Genomic DNA, 23,439 nt, shown 5'->3' on the forward strand with positions numbered 1-23,439 from the left:
ACTTAGTTGGTCTTTAAGGTGCTGCTGGAAGGAATTTTTAAATTTTGTTTCGACAACGTCAGACCAACACGGCTACCTACCCGTACCTGTAACTGATGGGAGGTGCCCTTCAGTAACATGTGGAGGGCCAAATGTTCTCTATACCCGACTTGCAGTAATATAACATAAGCTGCTTTTTGTGTGATTAGCAAGTGCAATTCACTTCATATTTTCAGTTTTTTAATTTGTATTTGTTTATTAAATTTGTATACTGCCTTTCACCAAAGATCACATGGAAGTCGACAATATAATATAAAATGAAAACACAAAATACATAAAACAAAAACCCATAACCCCCCTCCCACAAACACATTTAAAAGGCCATAGAATGTTAATCAGTCAAAGGAGTAAATCCCTATGTTCAATGGGACTTACTACCTGGAAAATAGGAGTGCATTGTTAAATACTGTTTTGCTTCTTGTGATCTGAAGTGGGAATAATACAGGCATTTGCTGCCATATTTTTTTTCCCATCCAAAATAAAGGAAGTCTAAAGATGGAATACTCAGAGCTTTCTACTGTAAACGAGCTCTTTCAGTTTCTCATTCATCCAAGGTGCACTGCTGACATTTCCAGTCCATCTAAAGACATATCCCTAATCCTCAAACAAGTCTAAACGCGTTTGTGCACATACTTGTAAATGTTTGTAACCCAGTTTGGTGTCCTCATGCATCGCAGCGTCATAAATCTCCTCCAAGCCATAAAATCGGCGCAAGTGTACAGCGTCGCCCGCCAGCTGCATTTGGAAACTCCATTACCCAAAATTCTCCGCGGCGCAGGTATCCCTAGCACTCGGAAGTGTCCCCCGCTCCACCGGATGCTATGGCCGGTACCGACCTATAACGAGGCTCTGCGGAAGTTTTGGTTTAATATCGCTAGTGTCGGAGTTGAGGTACAACACAGCAGCGTTTACCTGCCTTTTGCCCAGTATTTATGCTATTGTGTGGTAGTACAACCCATTCGCTAGGCACGAAAGAAGCTGGGGTCGAGACCAGGCCAGACAGCAAGGAGCAGCAGCAGCCTGTCCCCAGTCTCTCAGCCTCTGGAAATGAATGGCATCTGTTTACGTACAGACCTATCCGGGGTGTCCCCTAGAGCGCGCAAGAGATGGCGTCCCCGTCCCCCCCCCAATAAGTCTTGAGAAATGGTTTATCCCACAATTCCTTCGGGTCGCTTCCGCTTGGGGAGCTCGGCGCGTTCTGGGAGGAGGGAGGGAAGTATGGACTACGAACGGAACCTTCTGCCTCGCGCACGCGCGCTGAGGCGGCTGGGCGGCTCGAGCCGAGCGTACGTTGGAGCGGCTCGAGGGAGGGAGCGGCGGGTTGGCTGGCGGAGGGACAGGGGGCGGGCGGGAAAGGGAAGAGTTGTGAGGCGGCGACGGGTGCGCGCAGCTCACTCACTCCTCCCCTCTTCCCTTCTTCTTCTTCTCCCGTTCTTTCCCCCTCATTTCTTCATCTGCCTTCCGCAGCTCCGGGGTGGGGCTGGCAGAGCCGGCGGGCGGGGCCGGGCAAGGCGAGGGGGCGATGCCGACTCAGCGCGAGAGCGGCAGCAACAGCGGCGGCGGGAACAGCATGTCTCTCCCGGGCCTGGGAGGAGGAGGCGGCGGGGGCGGCTCCGGGGGTCTCGGCGGCCCCGGCGGGGACAGCGCCCACCAAGTCCGTGTCAAGGCTTTTTACAAGGGGTGAGTAATTGACTGGGAGGAAAGCGGTGGGGGAGGGACCGACAAGACTATAGACTGAGTAATCTGTGGGGCGGGCGGGGGTTAGGGCGTTATACTGGGGTTGTGGGGAAGATGAGGTGAATGGGGTGGCAGAGGTGCGCCGCCCTCCCTTGCGAGAAATTATTCAGTCACATAGATCAGCTGTCGGTTCAGGACGGAAGCAGCTCTTGTTCCACACACACAGTTTAATTCGTGGGGTTTCATTCGCGCACGATGCAGGCGGAACCCACTGGCTTCGGGGGAAGCAAAAGAATAAAAGGTCGGACCTGGCCTTCACGAAGTTGCCTATTCATAGGTACCCCCCTGTTCAGAAGCACCATACAACCCAAGTACTGTACAAGGTGCTTGGGGTAGACGAAACGGAGAAGGAGGGTTGTCTCCCTGCCCTGCTTGGTGACATATGGCCGAGTGTGGTTGGACATTGAATGCTTCACCAAATTGGATGCTTGGTCCCCTCCGCAGCCTTGGATTTCCAGGTGTTGTTGAGTGCAGCCCTCATTATCCAGAGCCAGTATGGCTAGTGATCGAGGATGAAGGGAGCTGTGATCCAGCAGCCTGGTTGGGGCGAGATACAAGGTGGGGGAGCAGAGTCCCTTTCTTGTATTTTCATGAGAGTGCATGAATTGTATGTCCTGTTGTTGGGGATAGGGAAGAAATGGGCTACACACATGGTAGGCAAATCTTTCACAAGGTGGGGGATTCAGGGATTAAGATACCTGGGAACAGAGCCTGTAGGAATGGGAAATGGCCAGTGGTGTAAATTTCAAGTGTATGGAATGAGAATCAGGTTGCAGCCAATGTGAGGGGTTTTGCACACTTTTGACTTCTATCTGCTGGGTAGCTATGAGAGGTTGGGTGGCAGCCCATTATCTAGGCATGGAAATTGTAGCGACAGTTATTATGGACCGGGCACTGTAGGCTTAATTACTGGGGGAAGAATGTTGGGAAAAGGTAATATTTATTGCACCTAGCATGGGGAGCAAATAATGATTCTACATTAAGGTGATAAGTCTTATGTTCACTGCTCAGGATGCATCTGTGAGATACAAGAGAGTGCTGTATTGTTATGGGGGAGGGGAATCCATGAGTAGGAGGATTGCTCATAGGGTGAGAGAAGCATGCAGAGATCAGAATTCCAAAAATGAAGCACTGAAGCTGTGGGAGTGTAGAGCTTCATGAAAGTATTTAAGGAAGTGGATGGAATCTGTGCCATCTTTTGAAATAGAGGGGCAACTCAGAAAATACAGAAAAGGGGCGTTTAGCAAATTTAGGAATGTGGATTGAAGCTAGACTGTATAAACTGAATTACCAGTAGCAGTGTACTGTATAAGAAAGACCACATAATTGAGTTGTTGGACAAAGATTTAGTTCTGTTGGTGGTGTGTAACTACAGAGTACTTGGAGAACATGATTGCAACATGCATGAAGCTACGGAAGCATTCTTGCCTGTTTTGGTTTGTTTCCCTCTCCCTGGCATCTAGAACTAAAGATAGAAAAGGAGGAATTTGCTTCTTTTGAATATGGTCAATTTTAGTATACTTATAATAATACGGAGTATTTAAGAACATTTTGGTTAGGTAGAAAGGAATCTAGTATTGATTTCACTTTCAGTTTTTTAGCCATTGTTCTCACAGCTATGTAACAAAGGTGTGCATACCACAGAGTTTGGAGGATCTGAGGTTGGTTAAAGAGAAGTTGCTATCCCACTTTAGCATCATAGAATTGTAGAGTTGGAAGAGATCCCAAGGGTCATCTAGTCCAACTCCCTGCAATGCAGGAATCTTAAAGAATTGAGATAATTCTTGAATGTTTGACATAATTACCCAGAAGTATCAGTTATTGTGACACAAGGAGTTAAGATGATTTGCTGGCTAGATCTCACATGATGAGATTGTTTTAAAGAGGATTTTACTCTTGTCTGGGTTTTCAGAAGCTGATCAAGTAGACCAGCTTTACCCAACCTGATGCCTTCTAAGATAATGTTGGACTATCATCCCTGATAGTTGGCCAGCAACATCTAAAGGGGACTAGCTGAAACAGACCCTTCCTATTAGGAACCCTTTGTATTACTCCTACTTCATATTATAGGGCCAGCTATACTTTCTCTTACCACGTAAGCTTGGACTGCTTGGTCTTTGGCTACATGCAAGTTCGCAAGTAAAGCACCCTCTGTTTCTGATTTACAGATTATGATGATTAGAGGGATCTTTTTCTGACCACAGTATATTTTTGGGCTGATGGGTTTCATAAATTCACTTTCAGTGTTTTCATCAAATCCATTTACTAATTGCTATTGCTAGAGCCCATATGATGTTCAGTTATATATTCTGCGAAACCAAAGTACACAAATGTATAGTACAAGACTTGGAGGCCTTTTGGTTATTTTTTAATATGCTGTAAGCCACTCTGTATGTTTTCCCCCCTTAAAGTGGCATGGGCAGAATATAAATGTACTTAAATAAAATATCTGTGCTAGTGAGTTCTACTAACTAATTATGTAGACTGATGAAACACTTTATGCCAATATGCCGTAAATTGTGTTTTTGTAGTGAATGATTTCCCTCTTTTTGCTGTCCTTGTGTTCATGGGCATCTTTTTACTCCATTACCTGCTCTGATGCATTCAGTATTAATTGATTAAATTGGCAAATGAATGAACTAGTTCTGGAGAGAGAAGCATCAATTATTTGTTTTTGTTGTGCATCATCTTCTTTATTTATTTATATCCCACATTTTTTTCCTGACGGATTCAAAACAGCTTATAGCAGGTACAGTCTTAGAAAGGGCATTTCTCATTGTGAGAGGCCAGTAATGTGTATTCTATGATGACACTTGCCACTCTGGTTTTTTAAAATACTTGTGTTTAGAATAAACAATAACCACCCTGCTTTGCAAGTGGGGACACCCTTTTTATTAAAAAAAACCTGTGGATTACAAAACTATGTTTTGCCTGTTCACAGTTTTGAAGAAAAATGTATGCGTCATGGAACATACTCATGTCTGCTTTCAGCTGCTGTTTTGAGAAAAATAATCAACATTTTTTCAGACAGTGGTAACTGGATGAAGTATTATTCTGTGAACGTCTCCTGGCAGCGTCAGGTTTCATCACACAGCTGGTTCTATGTATCCTGATACAGGTTCCTGGTCAACTAGGCTTAGTCATTAAATAGGCTTTCTCTAAGATTTTTTTTTTAATGCTTCTATTCCCTACACTTGGATACTTTGGATAACTATTAAAATCCAGCTGCTTAGTAGGTCTGTGGAATTCAAATAAAGATAAAGCTCAGAGCTCTCAACAGTGTGATCATTTTTGTTCTGCATTATTAACCTAAGGCGAAGCAATAAGTCCATGTCCAGTGATTATATATTGCAAAACATGGGACGAATGGAGGCAAGTGACACTGAAATGGGAAAAACAAGAAAATAATTTGAGTAGCTAAATGTTATACTGTATTGCTATTCACTACATTTAAATAGAAACGTTTACATTAATTTCTCACCTTTGATTTCTATTGTGCCTGGTATTTACAGGCCACCTGGAACCATGATTTTAAGCTTTCTCCAGAAGAGTAGGCATCTTTGCCACATTACAGATCATCAAAAGAATGCTGTACCATGAACTTTTATAATCAACAGCCTATATAATCTGGTTTGTTAAACGGTCTGAAGAGCAGCCGTGTAGCTACCGGTAGTTATTAGAGGATGATCACTTTGTTTTTCTGCCACTCTCCTGTTGTCTTCCAGTTGTGCTGTTTTCTTTAGGGCTAGGCTCTCAAAGGAAATATTGACAGTAATGGCCATTCTACTGCTTAATTTGCATGTGGTTTGCTAGCTTTCTGCTTTAAAGGACTACTTTTTTTGTTTTTATCCTGTAAGCCACCCTGCAATCCTCAGATAAAGGGCAGTATATAATTTAAATAAATAAAATAGATCTTTAAGAGTCAGATCTGCATACTTAACTGAGCAAAATTGTGTCCAGTTGTGTGTGTTATTCTGATCAGCTGGCCATAGATGTGGCTCAGCTTCATTGTGTTACATCTCTGGATGCTGATATGAGGAACAAGTATAAAATTATAACAAGATGGTAATTAACTCTAGCATTGATAAATAAGGTAGACAGAAACTATACTTCTACTTGGTTTTTTTAAAAAATGGAGATCACTACCATTCATGGTGGGAATGGTCAACTAGTATTGAGAGAAAATTAAATTCATGGTTAATATAAAATTCTGTTAGGAAATTATGTTTGATCCAATGTTATATGGAGGGGCCAGTCCCTTGACTTTGCAAATAAGTGGTGTCTTAAAATGTTACTGCAGGTATTTTTTGTGGTGCTGGTCAGTTCAAAACTTCAAATTCTCATTTTTTTCCATTGGTAAAAGACTGACTTATAGGGGATTTGGGCATTATAGACAAATTAACACACTTTGTAATGAAATAAAGAAGACAGAAGCAGAGCTACTTGAGAGTTAATTGGGATCCTTTAATTTGAGTACTGTACTGTAAAAATTATAAAATTTATTGAAATGAAAGACAATACTCAACGTTTTGTTTCTAAGGTAAGAAGTTTCTTGTGGTAAAATAAAAACGTTCTTATGTTTTCTAATTGCATATAAGTTATTCATTCATTTCATTTATGAATCACTTTCCATTTATGAATCGCTCTCAAATACAATACAGATACAGACTGGGATTAAAAATTAATTATGTTATGGAAGTTGTTTAAATTTTATTCATGAAAATTAATTAGTTAAAAGAAGGTTCATGTGCATTCCTTCTTCTGTCTCTGAACATACAGTTTATGGTAACTGAAGTAAATATTAGTGGAATGTGCTCCTGTCCATAGCTGCCAAGTCTCCTGCTGAAAAATGTGGGATCAACAGCGGCGCGGCACCGGAAGTCGCTTCTACGCATGTCTGGATATGCGTAGAAGCGACTTCCGGTGGCGCTCTGCCCGATTTGCGGTGCCCAGACATGGGCAGAGTGGCACCCGAAATGGAGCCTCTGGCAGGTAGGAAATCCGGGGGATTTCCAGGATTTTTTTCCCATTCGGGAGAACAGTGGGAAACGGATTAAAATCCGGGGGTCTCCAGTGAAAAAGGAGAGACTTGGCAGCTATGCTCCTGTCTCTAGCTTCCTTGAGAATTTAGGTTGCAAGGCAGGGTGTATGGGTTTCACACAATGACTGACTTAGATCTATTATGAGTAGAACTAATGTTGGATATATTCCTGTATAAATATTTTAAATAAAAAGTCTAGTGACCTCTTAAATTTATGGTACTGCTTTTGTTGATGATAAAAATTAGCTTTATTAGAACTTTACTGAGCTAACCTTTCAGCTCTAAAACCCAGCCTGTTGCTGTCGTTGTAATCATAGTTTAAGTAGGAATCTCTTTTTAGGGCTCTCACTAAGGTAACTATAAACCTCTGTATTCACAGTAGGCTTTCCCAGATAGCTTTCTTAGAACTGTATGCCTTATCTGGCAGACAAGATAGAGAAAAGCACTTCTTGACTCCACATCACACAATCACCACAGAACTTCAATGTTTTAATAATACGTAGTTACTTCTTAGAGAAAAGAACTAAGAGCACTTGCATTTGCCTCATTCATAGCAAAAGGGGCTTGAAAGAAATATTTTAAAAGTTTTTATTTCTAGTTAACCATAGCGTCAAAACATTTTCTTCTAATACAATTGGAAGGTTAAGTAAGCAAACATGTCAAGTCAAGAAGAGCAAACAAAAAAAGGCAAAGGCATTCTAAGGAGGGACTCTTATTATGAAAATGCTCTCACCATTGCTCAGTAAGCTCAGCCTGCAATTTTAACCCTACTTACCTAGCAGTTCGAAAGCACGTCAAAGTGCAAGTAGATAAATAGGTAGGTAAATGGCATTTCCATGCGCTGCTCTGGTTCACCAGAAGAGGCTTAGTCATGCTGGCCACATGACCCGAAAGCTGTACACCGGCTCCCTCAGCCAATAAAGTGAGATGAGCGTCGCAACCCCAGAGTTGTCCACGGCTGGACCACCTAACCATCAGGAGTCCCTTTACCTTACCTGGGAATAAACTCCTTTGATTTCAATAGAACTTCTAGAAGATATGGTTAGAGCTACACTTTTAATGTAATATGCTAGACAAGACCTTCCTAGTAAAGAGGAATGCTTACAGGTGGCATTCACTGTAAAATTATTTATTTCTGTTTATAACATGCCCTATTCTGAAGGCTCAGCTTTTGAAAAATGGCAGAGCTGGATAATATCTCAGTTGGTAGAGCATGACACTCTTAATCTCAGGCTCATGGGTTCAAGCAACACGTTGGGCAAAAATTTCCTGCTTGGACTACTAGATGACCCTAATGGTCCCTTCCAACTCTACAATTCTGTGATTCTATGATTCTGTCTTCACCCGAAATTCTTTACTGGAAGGAAAGATTTCTAGTCTGAAACACGTATATTTGGTGCTTTACAATTTTGTTGGTCTCTAGAGTGAGATCAGTTTAAACTTTGTTTTGTGTATTGGATATTTAATGCTGTTGATCTTAAAACATCGGGCAAGAGTAGTATATTGTTGTCATTTGCAAATTGAATACTTAAGATGTTTTGTAACTGAGGTCATTAATACATGGGAAATTTTCTTCAGATATCTTTCTACCTGGGACTATAAATGCAGTCTGTGGCAGATTAGTACATCTGGAGCTAAAATGAGTCACATACTGTAGGGTGTTGGTTCATGATCTTTGCATAAATAGGTTAACAAACTGGAATTACGTTTTGTGGAATTAGTCACAACAAAAGATCCCATCTTTCCCCCAGAGATGGTTGGCCTATAATGCTCAGGATTAAATCTTAAGTCTTACAATATTAAATACTTTGGATGATAGCTAGTGTTAGTTATAATCTAGTGTAGACCTATTGAGCTCAGTGCACTTAAATAAGAGAATTCCATGGATTTCACTGGGTTCAGAGTGTGGCTATCACCAATTATATTTACAACATGGTTATCAAATATATGTTGAGCATTCCATTGAGAAACTTCAAAGAAAAAGGTTGTACAGCTCTCTTCAGCACCTTGTTTAGCAGATAATGTGTGCTTTGCAAGATGCTACATGCATCCAATTCAGACATGCTGTTTATTTGACCTTTGTACATTGTTGCTACACAAAATTGCTCCTTTCTAATCTACTATTACTGGTATGCCCAAATGCATTAGCCATTTTAGCACATCACAATAGCACAGTTTGTATGTCACATTAAACCAGCATGCTTGTGTATGCTGCTCAAAAGTTCTCACTCTGCTTCTCCTCCTCCTCCTCTTCTTCTTCTCCTCCTCCTCCTCCTCCTCCTCCTCCTCCTCCTCCACCACCACCACCACTGAGAAACAACCAGAGTCCCACTTTTCGTGACATCTGAAACCTGTTTGGGGAAAAACATCAAGCCTGCATTCAGACATTTCAACAAGCCAGAGTCTGGTGTGTTTCTTGGCTCAGCAGGAATGTTTACCATCATTTATGTGGAACCATAGTCTTTTGACTGTGATGTCTTGAACTGTGGTGACCTGTGTATTATGTATAATGGCTTGGTTTTAATCTGTGGACAGAAAGCAATGGCAAATAACCCATTCCTATTAAACTGGGCTAAAGCTGATACTGTTATTCTAGCTGAATGCAATTGCAGATTGTTGCTAATTATTACTGTGGAATAGTCAAATTAATGAACAAGTTCACCAAGTGATTGACTTTCACTCAGCATGAGCTAGTTGTTGAACAGTTGGCTGGAGTACAGTCTTCACCACTGTAGAATCCTGCTTAAAAATAATTCAGTTCTTGCTTTATGCTGGCTGTACCTCTGCATTAAAAATGGCCATTTGGTAATGATTTAACAATTGTGTAATGCTCTGTACTTCTAGTGCTATGCAGCAATAGTGGTACTTTTTAGTAAGGTGAAATAAAAATATGCTAAATGTGGCATGATTTAGGAAAGTAATCTGGATTAAAAAATTTTTTAAGTATATAGTAGATAGAATTTGCTGTTTTTTAAAAAAATAAAGTAAATGTAAAATATATTAGGTGTCACTTAAAATAATTGGATATACGGTATATTTTAATGCAACACAAACCTATCATAGTGTGTAGCCAGACTTGGCTCAGAGATAACAGACCATGGTTTGATACATGGGTAAGTTAGCATAAATTGACAGTTTAACCTAAGTCTCACAAAACACTTCCAAGGACATATTTTGCAATATTCTTCACATTTGTTACAAGTGTAATGTGATTCTTGCAAGTCATCAGAAAGCCATATCTTTCAGAGCCCAGAATAGAGGAGATGGGATCCATCCCATGTTTAAAATTGACTTTAAAATGTCACTGTGTGAGATTTTCTTGCCAATTGGCCATTTACATGTATATTTAATATAACACTGTGGTCACATCTCCCAGTTGGTTCAACAACACTTACATCTCTCCCTGGGTTCAACATTTGCATCTCTCAACAAGATAAGATAAGATATCTTTATTGTCATAGTCCCCTTGCGGGAACAACGAAATTACTCGGTTGCTACATCCACTCAGATAAAGCATTCCGCATAATCCAAAATTACAAAAACCTAATTAAAAACAGTAAATATAATACAAAATAACAAGTAAAATATCCAGTCTATGTGAGGGTAGTTGAAGTCACCCATTACTGCAAAATTTGCCTTTTTGGATGCTTCTGTGATTACATTCTGCAGCTCAAGTATGAACTGTGTAGCCATTAATTTGTTTCATCAAACTTGAAAATGTAGGGTACTTGGAGCCTGAGAAATATATCATAACATGTATAATTTGTATGGGTCTCTTACAAACAGTCGCTAAGTATCCACATTTTATGGGAAATACTTTTCTATGCTGTAGTCTCATTAAATACCTAGTATTACTTTCTAAAATCTGAATGATGCCAGACTCAAACATACAGGTAAACAAATGCATTTGCATTAACAGATGGAAGCAAATAGAGTTGATGCAATATAAATAGGTCCTTAGTTCTGAAATTAATAGACTATTTGTTTGGACTCTTTCCAGTGACATTATGATAACCTACTTTGAACCTTCCATCTCCTTTGAGGGATTGTGTAACGAAGTTCGAGACATGTGCGCCTTTGATAATGAACAGCTTTTTACCATGAAGTGGATCGATGAAGAAGGTAAGGTGATATGAAGCAGAACTACTTCATAAAATACTAGTATCTTCTACCCAGTGTTTTTTTCGGGGGGGGGCACAGGGGGACGCATACCCCTAAACCAGGGGTCCCCAAACTAAGGCCCGGGGGCCGGATGCGGCCCAATCGCCTTCTAAATCCGGCCCGCGGACGGTCCGGGAATCATGTTTTTACATGAGTAGAATGTGTTCTTTTATTTAAAATGCATCTCTGGGTTATTTGTGGGGCCTGCCTAATGTTTTTACATGAGTAGAGGTGTTCTTTTATTTAAAATGCATCTCTGGGTTATTTGTGGGGCATAGGAATTCATTCATATTTTTTTTCAAAATATAGTCCGGCCCCCCACAAGGTCTGAGGGACAGTGGACTGGCCCCCTGCTGAAAAAGTTTGCTGACCCCTGCCCTAAACATTTTGTTAATCTAAGTTTGGCCTCATTGTTGTTGTTTAGTCGTTTAGTCGTGTCCGACTCTTCGTGACCCCATGGACCATAGCACGCCAGGCACTCCTGTCTTCCACTGCCTCCCGCAGTTTGGTCAGACTCATGTTGGTAGCTTCGAGAACACTGTCCAACCATCTTGTCCTCTGACGTCCCCTTCTCCTAGTGCCCTCAATCTTTCCCAACATCAGGGTCTTTTCCAAGGATTCTTCTCTTCTCATGAGGTGGCCAAAGTATTGGAGCCTCAGCTTCACGATCTGTCCTTCCAGGGAGCACTCAGGGCTGATTTCCCTAAGAATGGATAGGTTTGATCTTCTTGCAGTCCATGGGACTCTCAAGAGTCTCCTCCAGCACCATAATTCAAAAGCATCAATTCTTCGGCGATCAGCCTTCTTTATGGTCCAGCTCTCACTTCCATACATCACTACTGGGAAAACCATAGCTTTAACTATACGGACCTTTGTCAGCAAGGTGATGTCTCTGCTTTTTAAGATGCTGTCTAGGTTTGTCATTGCTTTTCTCCCAAGAAGCAGGCGTCTTTTAATTTCGTGACTGCTGTCACCATCTGCAGTGATCAAGGAGCCCAGGAAAGTAAAATCTCTCACTGCCTCCATTTCTTCCCCTTCTATTTGCCAGGAGGTGATGGGACCAGTGGCCATGATCTTGGTTTTTTTGATGTTGAGCTTCAGACCATAATTTGCGCTCTCCTCTTTCACCCTCATTAAAAGGTTCTTTAATTCCTCCTCGCTTTCTGCCATCAAGGTTGTGTCATCTGCATATCTGAGGTTGTTGATATTTCTTCCAGCAATCTTAATTCCGGCTTGGGATTCATCTAGTCCAGCCTTTCGCATGATGAATTCTGCATATAAGTTAAATAAGCAGGGAGACAATATACAACCTTGTCGTACTCCTTTCCCAATTTTGAACCACTCAGTTGTTCCATATCCAGTTCTAACTGTAGCTTCTTGTCCCACATAGAGATTTCTCAGGAGACAGATGAGGTGATCAGGCACTCCCATTTCTTTAAGAACTTGCCATAGTTTGCTGTGGTCGACACAGTCAAAGGCTTTTGCATAGTCAATGAAGCAGAAGTAGACGTTTTTCTGGAACTCTCTAGCTTTCTCCATAATCCAGCGCATGTTTGCTATTTGGTCTCTGGTTCCTCTGCCCTTTCGAAATCCAGCTTGCACTTCTGGGAGTTCTCGGTCCACATACTGCCTAAGCCTGCCTTGTAGAATTTTAAGCATAACCTTGCTAGCGTGTGAAATGAGCGCAATTGTGCGGTAGTTGGAGCATTCTTTGGCACTGCCCTTCTTTGGAATTGGGATGTAGACTGATCTTCTCCAATCCTCTGGCCATTGCTGAGTTTTCCAAACTTGTTGGCATATTGGGTGTAGCACCTTAACGGCATCATCTTTTAAAATTTTAAATAGTTCAGCTGGAATATCATCACTTCCACTGGCCTTGTTATTAGCAGTGCTTTCTAAGGCCCATTTGACTTCACTCTCCAAGATGTCTGGCTCAAGGTCAGCAACCACACTACCTGGGGTGTACGAAACCTCCATGTCTTTCTGGTATAATTCCTCTGTGTATTCTTGCCACCTCTTCTTGATGTCTTCTGCTTCTGTTAGGTCCTTACCACTTTTGTCCTTGATTATGGTAATCTTTGTACGAAATGTTCCTTTCATATCTCCAATTTTCTTGAACAGATCTCTGGTTTTCCCCATTCTATTGTTTTCCTCTATTTCTTTGCATTGCTCATTTAAGAAGACCCTCTTGTCTCTCCTTGCTGTTTTTTGGAAATCTGCATTCAGTTTCCTGTATCTTTCCCTATCTCCCTTGCATTTTGCTTGCCTCCTCTCCTCCGCTATTTGTAAGGCCTCGTTGGACAGCCATTTTGCTTTCTTGCATTTCCTTTTCCTTGGGATGGTTTTCATTGCTGCCTCCTGTATAATGTTACGAGCCTCCATCCATAGTTCTTCAGGCACTCTGTCCACCAAATCTAAATCCTTAAACCTGTTCCTCACTTCCACTGTGTATTCATAAGGGATTTGATTCAGATTGTATCTTACTGGCCCAGTGGTTTTTCCTACTTTCTTCAGTTTAAGCTGGAATTTTGCTATAAGAAGCTGATGATCTGAGTTACAGTCAGCTCCAGGTCTTGTTTTTGCTGATTGTATAGAGCTTCTCCATCTTTGGCTGCAGAGAATATAATCAATCTGATTTCGATGCTGCCCATTTGGTGATATCCATGTGTAGAGTCGTCTCTTGTGTTGTTGGAAGAGAGTGTTTGTGATGACCAGCTTGTTCTCTTGACAGAACTCTATTAGCCTTTGCCCTGCTTCATTTTGAACTCCAAGGCCAAACTTGCCAGTTGTTCCTTTTATCTCTTGATTCCCTACTTTAGCATTCCAATCCCCTGTAATGAGAAGAACATCCTTCTTTGGTGTCATTTCTAGAAGGTGTTGTAGGTCTTCATAGAATTGGTCAATTTCACTTTCTTCAGCTCCGGTAGTTGGTGCATAAACTTGGATTACTGTGATGTTAAAAGGTCTGCCTTGGATTCGTATCGAGATCATTCTGTCATTTTTGAGATTGCATCCCATTACAGCTTTTGCCACTCTTTTGTTGACTATGAGGGCCACTCCATTTCTACTACAGGATTCTTGCCCACAGTAGTAGATACGATAGTCACCCGAACTGAATTCGCCCATTCCCTTCCATTTTAGTTCACTGATGCCCAGGATGTCTATATTTATTCTTGTCATCTCATTTTTGACCACATCCAGCTTACCTCCACTCATGGTTCTTACATTCCAGGTTCCTATGCAATATTATTCTTTACAGCATCGGACTTTCCTTTCGCTTCCAGGCATATCCGCAACTGAGCGTCCTTTCGGCTTTGGCCCAGCCGCTTCATCAGCTCTGAATCTACTTGTACTTGTCCTCCGCTCTTCCTCAGTAGCATGTTGGACGCCTTCCGACCTGAGGGGCTCATCTTCCAGCGTCATAACTTTTATATGCCTGTTGTCTTTGTCCATGGAGTTTTCTTGGCAGGGATACTGGAGTGGCTTGCCAGTTCCTTCTCCAGGTGGATCACGTTTAGTCAAAACTCTCCACTATGACCTGTCCATCTTGGGTGGCCCTGCAAGGCATAGCTCATAGCTTCTCTGAGTTATTCAAGCCCCTTCGCCACGACAAGGCATTGATCCATGAAGGATCATTAAGGGGCAGTATTTCAATATGAGTTGGAAAATGAGAGAGTACCTAAACATTTTTAAAGAAAAAAAAACACTGCTTCTACCTAATATCCCAGCTTTACTTCCCAGGAGCAAAGTAGAAAGCATTTCATTTCATCTGTAGCCTCTATTTGCCAGCAAAGAAAGAAAGACCATAGCTGTCTATTTGAACTGTTTCATGTGTCAGTTGTAGGCATTTTTCAGAGCATTCCAAGTAAACATGGAGAAGGAGAACTCAAGACATCTTAGTATAAAGTGAGAAGTTTTAAGATTCTCTGTTCTTTAGGACAGTAAATTCCATATGCTAATCTAGTTCATTGTCACAAAATTATATGTAATATGAACCAAGAAAGATCATATTCCTTTCCTAAGCTTTTGGTATTGATTTTTGCTATTTCTGTCATGTGTTTTGATTGTGTCTTATGTAGATGCATTTTCAAGAAATGCCTTTCTTAGTTATAGGTCACTTATTCTTCCAGAATAGCAAACTTTTTAACTATTGCCTGCAGAGGGAAAAAGCTTCCTTGTGTGCTGGCCAGTAAGTTACAATGAAATCATTAGCTCAAGCTGCTGTGGAAATGTACCACAGTTAAGTTTTTTGGGGGTGGGAGTATCCAGAAAGAGTGTGCCAGGGAAAACAGATGCAAATAAAATTACAGGATTGGAAAGCTGCAGAACAAGTTCCTTATTTTCCCAAATGACTTGCAATGTAAACTTCCTGGTATTTAATCTTAGTTCCGAGTTCCTAGTTCAGTAGAGAAATTATGTGAATTGAAAGTATACTATCATTGAGTTATTTTATTTGCATTTGTTGAGTGTTACTAGCAAGACATTAGTGAAAGTGACCTAGACACCAGACTGGATTGCAGCCATTGCTTCCATATTTTCCCACTTCTTTGCACTTATGAGAGCTAGAGTCCTAAGTTTTGTAGCAAAACTAAGATTGTAGGGTTGAACAATAAACACACCCATGAGTCCGCATACCTGATGTGTTACACTTAATGTAATGGTTTTGTAGGTTGTGAGTCATTGATGATGTGTTCATACTGGAGTGTAAGAGCACAAATTCATCTTCATTTGACTGTTCTTCCTGTTTCCTTAATTCTGAAAGTAAGGATTTTGTTGAGATGGTGAGGTGGAGCAGGCAGCTTTTTAACCTTGGCACACCTAGAATCATTGTTATACACCTAGAATCATTGTTATACAAAGTAAACATTAATTCTGGTAAGCACTAAATATCCTCAGGCATACTTAAGAACACCTGCCCATATTTTTTATGTTCTTTTTTTGTTCTTTGTTTTGCTAAACTTGTACCACAATTGTTTATTTGCTTGGCTGAAGAAAAACAGGTTTGTTCTCTTAGTGTCCCTGAATGAAAACGTTATTCTTTATTTGCTACAATTCATTTCTGTGCAATATTCAGTGTCTGTCTTAGATGGCCTTGTTTAACCAGTTTTGAGCACAGTACAAAGGAAGAGACGTTGTCCTTTATTTAGCTTTGGGTGCCAGTTGTATCTCAAATGACTTAGGATGGATTCCTAGGTATACAAATGGTATGTAGGATGGTGAAAAAGATATTTTTTACAGAAATTGTGAAGTTTTGATAAAAAAGAGCCATTGCATCTCAAGAGAACCATTTCACATATTATGTACCAGTATCTGTAAATCTGAGTTTGCTGCTATTTTCAACTAAAAGTTGTGTTCAATCACAGCTCTTCAGCATGTATAGGTAAAGGTAAAGATAAAGGGACCCCTGACCATTAGGTCCAGTCGTGGACGACTCTGGGGTTGCTGCGCTCATCTCGCTTTACTGGCTGAGGGAGCCGGCATACAACTTCCGGGTCATGTGGCCAGCATGACTAAGCTGCTTCTGGCGAACCAGAGCAGCGCACTGAAATGCTGTTTACCTTTCTGCTGTAGTGGTACCTATTTATCTACTTGCACTGCGTGCTTTCGAACTGCTAGATTGGCAGGAGCTGGGACCGAACAACAGGAGCTCATCCCATCGTGGGGATTTGAACCGCCAATCTTCTGATTGGCAAGCCCTAGGTGCCACCTGCGTCCCTCAGCATGCATACATGTCTGCAAACCTGTTTGTTACAGTCATTAAATGTTTGCATGTAAAAATCATGTGTGAAATGGCTCTGAAAAAGCTAGTTATTCTTTGTGTAGCTGTGGGAATAACTTTAGTCAGCCTTGAACACAAAGAAAGCCCTGCTGGATCAGGCCCATGGCCCATTTAGTCCAGCATCCTGTTTTTCCTGGTGGCCAACCATATATCCCCATGGGAAGTCTGCAGACAGGGCATAAGCACAACAGTTTGTTCCTGTTCTTGTTCCTCAAGAGGTATGCTGCCTCTGATATTGGAGGTAGTATACAGCCATCATAACAAGTAACCATTTGAAGCCCATATCCTCCATGAATGTAAGCCTTGCAAAGTTTGTTTATGGCTTCTTTTATTGGTATATAAAATAGATTAAATCCACACCTATGAATCTCAAAGGATGGGAGTAGAGAGGAGGAAAGTGTTTCTCGAGAACTACGGTACATTCTTTTTGAAAGACTCACTCTACAATAGAAAATATTGTGAATCTGATATGCTAATGCAACTATAAGAAACATACTTTTAGAGGAAAATTGACACATATTTAGTTTATCCAGTGAATGCGGGGGTGTAATGACAGATTTTGTTTGCTAGGTTTAAGTCAAAATATTTTAAAAATAAACAATTCATAATTTTCCTTCTTTAAATCGGAAAGCAATTAGGTAGTCTCTCTGAAATCTGAGCTGACATAATCAAGAACTCTAAAGAGAATATTACCCTTGCTTGTGGGAATATGTTAAGGAGCAGCTTGACTCAAGTTGAGTTGTATTCATTGAATGAATTCATTTCTTTCTAGGGGATCCATGTACTGTTTCTTCTCAGCTGGAATTGGAAGAAGCTTTTCGGTTGTATGAACTAAACAAAGATTCAGAACTCCTAATACATGGTAACATGGTATAATACTGTTGTGTGTGTGTGCGTGCATGCTTCCATGAGAGAAAGAGGAACAGAGGAAGGAAGGAAGGAACATGTTCTTTCCTCTTCCTGCATGTATGACCTCTATTTTAATATTTAAATGTTCATCAGCTTTGTTTTTTTAAAACACTTAACTTTACTGAAGGAGCAAGTTACCTTTATTTAGGGATATTTGTTTTACATACCATATTTGTCCACCTGCCTTCTTACCATGCAAAAGGTTTTCTGGGGAGGGAATAAAAAATATTTTTAAGTATACTAGACATCACTTTGGCACATCCACTCCTGATTTGAGGAGTGGAGAATACACAGGCTTTCCTCATTAGTTTTTTGTTTAGTGCTAATGTCTTTTCAACCACAGAGTTTCAACCTCAGGTTACGAACTTAATTCGTTCTGGAGGTCCGTTCCTAATCCGAAACCATTCTTAACCCGAGGCGTGCTTTTGCTAATGGGGCCTGTCACTGCGCCGCCGGTGCGCAATTTCCGTTCTCATCCTGGGGGAAAGTTCTCAACCCGAGGTACTACTTTCGGGTTAGCGGAGTTTGTAACCCTAAGTGTTTGTAACCCGAGGTACCACTTAGTTTAAAGTATAGCGGTACAATCCTGTGTCCAACAGGAAGGATGCACATAGTGTAAGAATTCAAACCAGCCCAAATCATCTATTGGATGCAGAGCAAAATGACAAGGGATTCTATAATCTCACTGTCCCATTGGAGCAGCATAGCTTTCTTTGTATTATTTCTTTGTATGTTTTCTGATGCATATTTTATCTTTTCACATATCATTAAAATAATACCTAATGCAGTATTACTGATTTCCCCCCCTCCCCCAGTATTTCCTTGTGTACCAGAAAGGCCTGGAATGCCCTGTCCAGGGGAAGATAGTAAGTATGATTACTTGAATTATGCAGTGCTACCATATTTTTAAAATCTGAATCCTTGTTTTGTTTTTGTTTTTGGAGTGAGTTGTTTGTTTATATTTATTAAATAAAAATATACCACCCTTCATCCAAAGATCTCAAGGTGGTTCACAGCATAAAAATAAAAATGAGAGCAGAAAATACATAATAAAACAAAAACAAACAAATAACCTCATTCTACAAACACATTTAAAAGGCCATAGAATGTTAATGAGCCAACTGCCTGGTTATTAAGAACTGTTTTCACCTGCCACCAAAAATATGTAATGAAGGCGTCAGGCGAGCCTCCCTAAATTTTACCAAAATTAAAAATATACATAACTTTCAATTTTATGACTGACTGGCAAGTACAGTATGGTAATTAATCAAATAAACTGTGACCCAAGAAACTCCAGTTTAAATCTCACTTTATCTGTGATGTTACTGATGGTGATAGTCAAGGTGGTAACTATCATACAATTATGCTTACACCCAAGATCCATAACATGGCGTTAAAAACGCTAGCCAACCTTCAAGGTCAGTTTTAAGGCTTACTGAGATTATGTGATACACAAGAGTAAAAACCTTTATAAATACAAAGTAATTGTTAAATATTTGGGTAATCTATTTATGTATGCTTGACTTGCATAATTCTTGAAACTGGGCGCAGTTTGATAGCTAGGGACAAAGCAAGCAGCCTTCTCTGGAGTTTTTGTGTGATTGTTTCTAATTTCTCCCCTTAGAGTCTATTTATCGTCGGGGTGCACGGCGATGGCGAAAGCTCTATTGTGCAAATGGTCACACTTTCCAAGCCAAGCGATTCAACAGGGTAGGTTTTAATAGACTTTACTGAGACTGCTCTTTCATTTGTAGTTAACCTCTCCTAATAAATATCACCTTTTCGAAATGGACTTTGTCCTCCTGAGATATTAAATGCCTTTTTATAGAAGTACTGATAATTAGGAAATGAGCCTTAAAAGATCAAATTTACTTTGTCAGCTGCAAGTCCAATCAGAGTTTATTTAGTTTTCCATATAATAGAACTTAAGCTGTAGGACTAGTTATTTCTGAGCACCCTGTGGTTTTCAACTAAATGTGCTGCTTTTAAAATGTGCTAAGTCCTTTAAATGGGAGAAAGCTTTGCTCGTGAGTGTTTATGCTGGGATTCAAAGTACAGTATTGGATTTAAAGCCCAACTTCTACAGAATATTGGGCACCCTTATTTGTTATTACAGTGTACCCTACAGATGAGCCTGGTGATCATGGATAATGAAGGATCCTGACAACCAAGGAATGTTTATATAGTGCTTTATAACATACAAAGTGCTTCACACATAGTAACCACCACATTGAGACAAGTGTGTTTCTGTTTAATAACCCAGGAGATGAGCTACCCTTTACCTGATGCATGCAGCCCCTTTGACATGTCCCTTCACAGCACAAGCAGTCAGTTCTGGAAGCCTCTAAATCAGGGGTAGGCAACCTAAGGCCTGGGGGCCAGATGGGGCCCAATCACCTTCTCAATCTGGCCCTCAGACGGTCTGGAAATCAGCCTGTTTTTACATGAGTAGAATGTGTCCTTTTATTTCAAATGCATCTCTGGGTTATTTGTGGGGCCTGCCTGGTGTTTTTACATGAGTAGAATGTGTGCTTTATATTTAAAGTGCATCTCTGGGTTATATGTGGGGCATAGGAATTCATTTATTCCCCCCCCCCAAAAAAAATATAGTCCAGCCCACAACATGGTCTGAGGGACTGTGGACTGGCCCACGGCTGAAAAAGGTTGCTGACCCCTGCTCTAAATAATATTTTCCTATTCTAACTGAAACAGGAAACTGTGATTGCCAAAAGAAGCCAGGGTATTAAACCAACTTCATATCATATCAAGCACTCTTGGATGAAACTGGTTATCTTGAGCCATTTTAATCTGGCTTCAGACATGGTTATGGGACTGAATGAGCCTTTGTAGCTCTGGTAGATAATCTTCATCATGAGGAGAACAGGGGGAGTGAAACCCTTTTGTTCTTACCTGATATTTTTGTCAGTGGTTTTTGATATCCTTTTCAACCAACTCAGTGAGGTGGGTATTGGAGGTGCTGTTTTACAGAGATTCAACAAAACTTAAAATTGGATATTTTTTATGCTCAGAATTTGTTATATATATTATTTAATCAGATTGGTTATCTCATCATTGCGTTATAAAAATGTGTATATAGTCAGAAAGCCAGAGAATAAATGGAGATGGGGAAAAGATTTTTTTAAAAAAAACCAAATTAACAAAACCGAACATTTTAAATGTATGGTGTGTGTGTAATTTTACCCTGATAAAGCCAGACACAACACAAAAAGAACACTTGTGAGCTATTTACTTTAAACATAACTTCAGAGCAACAGATTATCAGATTTTTTCAGTGTGGTATTTTATGAGTAGATACTGTACCCTATTGCATGAGTCGTAGTTTGAGAATTAATATCTAGATACTGTTAGTTAATGGTTATTTGCCTGTTTGTTTTTCAGAGAGCTCATTGTGCCATCTGCACTGACAGGATATGGGGACTGGGACGCCAGGGCTATAAATGTATCAATTGTAAACTCCTCGTTCACAAAAAATGTCACAAACTGGTCAGCATAGAATGTGGCCGACACGCATTACCACAAGTAAGTGATACTGATAATTATAACCTTCTCCAATGTGCATGTAAATACACAAGTATACATAATGGTTTTACTAAGACTGTGATGGGGACCTGGGGTGGGATTAGTCTAACATGCCCCATTAGTGTAAGCCCTGTGCTAAGACTTCCACATGCAATGGGGCTTCGCCCCATATCCCCAAAATAGGCTCTGGGGGTTGGAGAACCTCCAGACCAGCATGCTGGGGGAGTTGAGGAGGGATTCTGTTTGGCAAGCTGATAAATTGGCAAGCTGGTAAATGAATGCCACACTTGATTTTCGCTTATTTGATTCTGGTTTTGATGTATGATGTTGCCTCACAAAAATATAACACAGCTGGTTTGCTTTACTGTTCTGTGAAAGTGAATTTAGATGCCAATATGGGCACTTCATCCTGCTTGATTTTGGTAACTAAAGGATCCTATCTTTTGAACTTGAGGTGTATATTTTGAGAACCCACCTCATTTTTGTGATTGTAAGTTGTTTTAAACTGTTTTTAATATTGGGTTTTATTGTTGTAATCAGGCCTGGGACCTTACTGTGAAGTGTGAGTAATTATTATTAAATAATAACAACAACAATAATAATAATGTTGTAGTGGTTGAATGAAACACAAAAATTGTGCCGCCCTTAAATTTTGCACCAGACCTTGTGGCTTCTGATCAAAGATTTATATAGTCTGGTCTGTGCATTAATTATTTTGAAGGATGCCCTACTCTGTTTAGTGAGCATAGGTTTGAAATCTTAGATTTTAGATTGCCACTTTTGCAATTTGAGACAATGACATAGCTCCTTGTAGAAAACAGAAAAGTTGTAAGCTTATTCTTTGATTTTTTGTAGGAGTCTATGGATCCTTCATCAGTGCATCTTGATAACATGGAACCAGGTAAGAACAGTGCTTTCTGTAATTATATTGAAAGGACATCCCCCCAAATGAATTAGTGCTTCTCATTTGCATAATAATTTATGGGTTTTATCCAACACTGTGCATACGGTGTTCCACTTATACAGCAGGATTTCCCTTTTTTCTGGGGCAGATTTTGAGGGTGCAAGGGAGAGGAAGTTCCATCATGCAAGCAAAAGGGTGCTGCATGAGCAGAATGGCAGTGTTGAATACAATCTTCTGTTTTTTAAATCTACTGTGAGCAAGAAGCAAAAATGTATATTCTTGACTGACTTTAAATGAATCATTTATTTGTGATCTCTATATAAAACCATCTTTTAAAGTGTGTTCTATTAACTGCAGGGAATGGGCACAGCCATGCTTACCCATTTAATTTCATGTAATTTACTGTATGGTTCCTTGTAGATGTACAGAAGATGACTTCATAATATGGCCGTGTTTGGGATAACGCAGCAAAATTAATTAATTTGTAGGACGTTCTAGCAGACTTCGCCAATTCACCATCTTAAAAGCAAAGAGGAATTTCCAATCACTTGCAGAAAGGAATTGCATTTGCCTGTAATTTTGATATTATCTTTACATTTTTACTTTTAGTGATTCCTTATCATCCTTCAAGTCATGAAAGTTTGGACCATGTTGGTGAAGAAAAGGAGGTATTCTAATTGTTTTATGTCTTGGGTTTTTACTAAGTTATCTGTGCATTTCTGGAATACTAAGAAACTTACCTGTTACTTCCAACACAACATATGCAGCTCAATTAGCCTATTGTTGGTTTCAGGAAAGCTCTCAAACATCTGACTCAGGGCCATTCTATTTAAATGTTTCCATCTACCCATAGGCAACAAGTATTAGAGAAAGTGGTAAAGTATCTTCCAGTCTGGGTCTCCAAGATTTTGATCTACTTCGAGTTATAGGGAGAGGAAGTTACGCGAAAGTACTTCTGGTTCGGTTAAAGAAGACTGAGCGCATTTATGCAATGAAAGTTGTGAAAAAGGAACTAGTAAATGATGATGAGGTGAGTAGTATTTCTATTAAATGAACTGTTCTTTAAATTCTGTTTTATGTGAATGGTGGTATATTAGATGTCAGATAACTCCCCTGTAATTTGTGATCAACTTTGGTTGTATTCAGAGTGGCACTTCTGAGTTTGGTTCTTAACAAGTTAATCAGCTTTCCCACTAGTTAAAACTCTGTCAGCAATTTAAAAGATAGGAAAATGTTGGACCAAATCTCCTTTCAGGAAGAGCCCTTCCTGTTTTTGTACTCAAGGTTAGTCTCTCTGAGTTGTGACATGATAGTTTTCTTAAACTATTT

At 40.2% G+C, this 23,439-nt stretch overlaps 2 protein-coding genes across 4 annotated transcripts in view; one reads left to right on the top strand and one right to left on the bottom strand.

Moving 5' to 3' along the window:
• PHC3 (polyhomeotic homolog 3) overlaps positions 1-874 on the bottom strand; it is a 48,785-nt gene extending 47,911 nt beyond the window's left edge. For 2 of the 3 annotated variants that reach the window (XM_088669849.1, XM_088669848.1), the window contains exon 1: positions 673-870. In XM_088669849.1, the coding sequence (XP_088525975.1) occupies positions 673-740 (68 nt within the window). In that variant the 5' untranslated portion in view covers positions 741-870. Of the gene's footprint in view, positions 1-672 lie in introns of all 3 variants that reach the window. The other variant, XR_015950044.1, reaches the window with a different exon arrangement.
• Positions 875-1,325: 451 nt separating this feature from the next.
• The window catches only part of PRKCI (protein kinase C iota), a 36,532-nt gene continuing 14,418 nt past the window's right edge, over positions 1,326-23,439 (top strand). The window contains exons 1-9 of the mRNA XM_035133148.3: positions 1,326-1,719; positions 10,818-10,939; positions 17,530-17,619; positions 18,482-18,532; positions 19,291-19,376; positions 21,066-21,206; positions 22,062-22,107; positions 22,720-22,778; positions 22,964-23,140. Of these exons, the coding sequence (XP_034989039.1) occupies positions 1,562-1,719; positions 10,818-10,939; positions 17,530-17,619; positions 18,482-18,532; positions 19,291-19,376; positions 21,066-21,206; positions 22,062-22,107; positions 22,720-22,778; positions 22,964-23,140 (930 nt within the window). The 5' untranslated portion in view covers positions 1,326-1,561. The remainder of the gene's footprint in view (positions 1,720-10,817; positions 10,940-17,529; positions 17,620-18,481; positions 18,533-19,290; positions 19,377-21,065; positions 21,207-22,061; positions 22,108-22,719; positions 22,779-22,963; positions 23,141-23,439) is intronic.

Source organism: Zootoca vivipara, chromosome 5 (genome assembly GCF_965207765.1).
Source record: "Zootoca vivipara chromosome 5, rZooViv2.hap1.1, whole genome shotgun sequence".
Taxonomy (NCBI): domain Eukaryota; kingdom Metazoa; phylum Chordata; class Lepidosauria; order Squamata; family Lacertidae; genus Zootoca; species Zootoca vivipara.